This window comes from Oncorhynchus clarkii, chromosome 21 (genome assembly GCF_045791955.1).
Source record: "Oncorhynchus clarkii lewisi isolate Uvic-CL-2024 chromosome 21, UVic_Ocla_1.0, whole genome shotgun sequence".
NCBI classification, from domain to species: domain Eukaryota; kingdom Metazoa; phylum Chordata; class Actinopteri; order Salmoniformes; family Salmonidae; genus Oncorhynchus; species Oncorhynchus clarkii.
The window spans coordinates 4,437,106-4,442,105 of NC_092167.1; the positions used below are offsets into that span (position 1 = coordinate 4,437,106).

At 45.7% G+C, this 5,000-nt stretch overlaps 1 protein-coding gene across 1 annotated transcript in view; it reads right to left on the reverse strand.

Annotated features, from left to right (window-relative positions):
• Nucleotides 1–5,000, reverse strand: part of LOC139379279 (protein kinase C-binding protein NELL2-like) — a 109,306-nt gene that overhangs the window by 38,284 nt on the left and 66,022 nt on the right. Inside the window, exons 14-15 of the mRNA XM_071122081.1 lie at nucleotides 2,044–2,166; nucleotides 863–958 (exon numbers count right to left, since the gene is read on the reverse strand). Coding sequence (XP_070978182.1) covers nucleotides 863–958; nucleotides 2,044–2,166 — 219 coding nt within the window. The remainder of the gene's footprint in view (nucleotides 1–862; nucleotides 959–2,043; nucleotides 2,167–5,000) is intronic.

Sequence of the window (5,000 nt, forward strand, 5' to 3'; positions counted from 1 at the left end):
CCCCCTGCCTTCCTATTCTACCCCTAACTCTCCCTGCCTTCCTATTCTAACCCCTAACTCTCCTTGCCTGCCCAATCTACCCCTAACTCTCCCTGCCTTCCTATTCTACCCCTAACTCTCCCTGCCTGCCCAATCTACCCCTAACTCCCCCTGCCTACCCCTAACTCTCCCTGCCTTCCTATTCTACCCCTAACTCTCCCTGCCTGCCCAATCTACCCCTAACTCTCCCTGCCTTCCTATTCTACCCCTAACTCCCCCTGCCTTCCTATTCTACCCCTAACTCTCCCTGCCTTCCTATTCTACCCTTAACTCCCCCTGCCTGCCCAATCTACCCCTAACTCTCCCTGCCTGCCCAATCTACCCCTAACTCCCCCTGCCTTCCTATTCTACCCCTAACTCTCCCTGCCTTCCTATTCTCCCCCTAACTCCCCCTGCCTTCCTATTCTACCCCTAACTCTCCCTGCCTTCCTATTCTACCCCTAACTCTCCCTGCCTTCCTATTCTACCCCTAACTCTCCCTGCCTTCCTATTCTACCCCTAACTTCCCCTGCCTTTCTATTCTACCCCTAACTCTCCCTGCCTTCCTATTCTACCCCTAACTCTCCCTTCCTTCCTATTCTACCCCTAACTCTCCCTGCCTTCCTATTCTACCCCTAACTCTCCCTGCCTTCCTATTCTACCCCTAACTCTCCCTGCCTTCCTATTCTACCCCTAACTCTCCCTGCCTTCCTATTCTACCCCTAACTCCCTCTTCCACCCCCATCTACCCCTAACTCCCCTTAACTCCCCCATCTATTGCTAACTCCTCCTTCCTCCCCCACCTCCACCTGAATCCCTCTTCCTTCCCCACCTGTGTTCTTACCTGTCTCACATCTCTTCCCAGTGAACCCCTGTTGACAGATACAGGTGTCCGGGTTTACACAGGATCCTCCGTTCTGGCACAAACCATCACACAAAGCTGGGGGGGACATAGGAGGGAGGAATTAGTCTCGGACAGGACAGATGATGCTATGATGGATCCTTCCTAGACATACAGTAACTAGACAGATTATGCTATGATGGATCCTTCCTAGACATACAGTAACTAGACAGATTATGCTATGTTGGGTCCTTCCTAGACATACAGTAACAGGACAGATGATGTTATGTTGGATCCTTCCTAGACATACAGTAACTAGACAGATGATGCTATGTTGGATCCTTCCTAGACATACAGTAACAGGACAGATGATGCTATGTTGGATCCTTCCTAGACATACAGTAACAGGACAGATGATGCTATGTTGGATCCTTCCTAGACATACAGTAACAGGACAGATGATGCTATGCTGGATCCTTCCTAGACATACAGTAACTAGACAGATGATGCTATGCTGGATCCTTCCTAGACATACAGTAACAGGGCAGATGATGCTATGCTGGATCCTTCCTAGACATACAGTAACTAGACAGATGATGCTATGTTGGATCCTTCCTAGACATACAGTAACAGGGCAGATGATGCTATGCTGGATCCTTCCTAGACATACAGTAACTAGACAGATGATGCTATGTTGGATCCTTCCTAGACATACAGTAACTAGACAGATGATGCTATTTGGGAAACACTGATTTGGTGGATGCAAAGACAGGTGTTGTTGAAATGTTGTATATCTGTAACGGCTGTATCTGTAAGTGTCTGTTGTATTGAAAATGCCATGTTGATTTGGGAATGATCTGTTCCCAGGGAACCATTAGGCCCCTGAATAACATCAAATGGATGTTAAAGTGTTTGAGCAGAGGCAGATAGACACAGGAAGGCTGTGTGTGTGTGTGTGGTGTGTGTGTGTGTGTGTGTGTGTGTGTGTGTGTGTGTGTGTGTGTGTGTGTGTGTGTGTGTGTGTGTGTGTGTGTGTGTGTGTGTGTGTGTGTGTGTGTGTGCAAGTGTGTGTGCGCGCGAGTGTGTGCGTCAACCGCACGTGTGTACTTAAATGCGTGAGTGTGTGTACATGTGTGCGTATCCTGAGAGTGTAAAGTGGGTGTGTATACGTGTGTGTGTCTCACCTCTGCAGACTGTCCCGTTGCCTACATAGCCTGGTTTACAGGAGCAGCTGTGGCCCCCCACCTTGTTGAAACAGATGGCATTCTCATCACAGCTGTGAAGACCTGTCGTACACTCATCACGTTCTGGATGGAGACAAGAAGAGGAGGATAACTACACTAATAACACACACACACACTCCATTCAACCCCTCTGTCTATACAGTAGTCAGCTAGTGTGTGTGTGTGTGTGTGTGTGTGTGTGTGTGTGTGTGTGTGTGTGTGTGTGTGTGTGTGTGTGTGTGTGTGTGTGTGTGTGCATGCTGCTCTGTACCTCAATCTTCCAATCCCTTCAACTGGCCCCAGATTAAAAAGAGATGGGGAAAGTAGAAAATCCTGTTTGGCTCAATTTGATGGTCTGAAAACATTTTGAAAACATGTGATTCTCTGACGTCTAAGATGCTTAACAGACAGCCTGAACATGTCCCTCAGGTAACCAGGGAAGAAAGAGAAACGCTCTTACTTGGCAGAAAAGTGGGAAATCAAAACTTTAAAAATCAAACATTTTCCTCTGAAAAAAATCACAGGTAGATAGATGTGTGAGAAAGAGAGAGAGAGAGTAGAGAGAGAGAGAGAAACAGAGAGAGAGGCACATAGAGATATAGGGAGAGGGAGAGAGAGAGAAACAGAGAGAGAGAGAGAGACAGAGACAGCGAGAAAGAGAGAGAGAGAGAGAGAGAGAGAGAGAGAGAGAGAGAGAGAGAGGAGAGAGAGAGAGAGAGATAGAGAGAGAGAGAGAAAGAGAGAGAGAGAGAGAGAGAGAGAGAGAGAGAGAGAGAGAGAGAGAGAGACAGAGAGAGACAGAGAGAGAGAGAGAGAGAGAGAGAGAGAGAGAGAGAGAGGTCATTATTCCTTAATAAAGTCAGAGGAAAATGAAAAGCAGCTGATTGTTATTAGAACCAATGAGAACCAGAGAGACTAGACATCTCTCTCTCTATGTTAAACTACTCTGACAGAAATAACTAGACATAACTGATTAGAGTTACGCTACAGATAACACTATATCACATGGAAAGCCAGGCTACAGCAGCCTCAATATCTAACAGACTCAGAGTGGTGTGGACAGGAAGAACACTACCTGGCTGACATATGATAATATTCACCTGAAAGAGTTCTCTGACTGACTGTCAATGTGTAGTCTATGATAATGTATGTTTAATCACCATTGAGAGCTGACCCTGATTTAACCCATCAATCAAATGATAACGATTTTGCTACAGTCTGTTAAGAATGAATAAAGAGCTTGACTTCACGACGCTGAGGGGTCCCACTGTCTGTCACTGCATATGTGAGAGGGTTGCCTGCGGCGGTGTGTGTGTGTGTGTTTGCGTGTGTGTGTGTGTATATTTCTGTGTGTGTTTGTGCGCACAGGAACGTGTGTATGTGGCGATGTGGGCAGCGGTGTGTATGTGTGTGTGTGTGTGTGTGTGGGCTCGACACCTCAGGCTGTTAACTACATATGACAGGGGTCCTGTCCACCACGATGAGAGGCAGCCGGCCGTGACAGTGGGAATGACACCAATTACCCTCTGTAATTACACCTCTCAACAGACCACTAATACTGCTCTCAGACCTGCCATGCATAACACCTCTCAACAGACCACTAATGCTGCTCTCAGACCTGCCATGCATAACACCTCTCAACAGACCACTAATACTGCTCTCAGACCTGCCATGCATAACACCTCTCAACAGACCACTAATACTGCTCTCAGACCTGCCATGCATAACACCTCTCAACAGACCACTAATACTGCTCTCAGACCTGCCATGCATAACACCTCTCAACAGCCACATCCCTGTCTGAGCCCGAACACTGGTTCCAGACCTGTCATTAGAGCCCAGCGTTTGAGTCTGGGACTGATAGCAGTCTTTTATCCATGCACCTGTTCCTCAACTGGATCAGAACCAGAATAATCAGTACTTGGATATCTGTGGCTCTGGATCACAACACTTAGCATGGCTGTAGTGCAGTAGGTAACCCGTGCCTCTACATCTGCATTGGTTGCTGTCTGGGGTTTTAGGCTGGGTTTCTGTACAAGTACTTTGTGACATCAGCTGATGTAAAAAAAAAGCTTTATAAATACCTTTGATTGCATGCTGAGAAATGTTTTTTTTGACTGACAGGCAATTGTATGCTATGTATGCTAACTGAGAGCTATAGATGAGGTGAAGGAGTCAATGTAACGCGGACTGACGCACATTCAACAGATCTGATCTGAATAAAATGGATATTCTATCAAATCCGTCATGATTTATGTATTGTAACAGGACCACATCGTGGTTGCTTAAGGCCAATTTGGGTATATTTGGCTGTTTTCACTGCATAACATGTAAAAGTTGTCCCTTTTCAGTTTCAGAAGAAGTGACTGCTAAATGCTAACTCCTGTTCATATAAGCTGGTTAGCATAGTAGCATAGCTAACGTACAGAAATCGGTGATGGTAGTCAAATTCGTTTTTTAACTGTAATGCAGTTGATTGGTGACGATGACATGAACATGTGTTGGGGTCGACCTCCATACCAGCATTATACTCTGATCTTCAACTCAACACAGTGTCAAATACACATATAACCAATCAGATAAATGTAGGATCATGTTGCTGGGGGGAAATGAGGAGACTTGAGATCTTTCCCCAGGCGTTTCCATGACAATTCCATTGTTTTGGTCGAGTTTGCTTGACCTCTTTACCGCATCTATGGAGTTTTCACTCAACTGACCATTAAATTCATCTTTATCAATTAGGAATTAGAACACTTTAATTTAACAGTGTAATTTAACAGGATCTATATGAAAATAAGTTAAGTTAAGTTTCTGTTGTATGGAAGTCAGCTCACCCACCCAAGTAGAGAAGACATGATGCATAAACAAAGATCTGTAAAAAGAGTACTGTGTTGTTTCCACCTTCCTGCTGCTAAGGC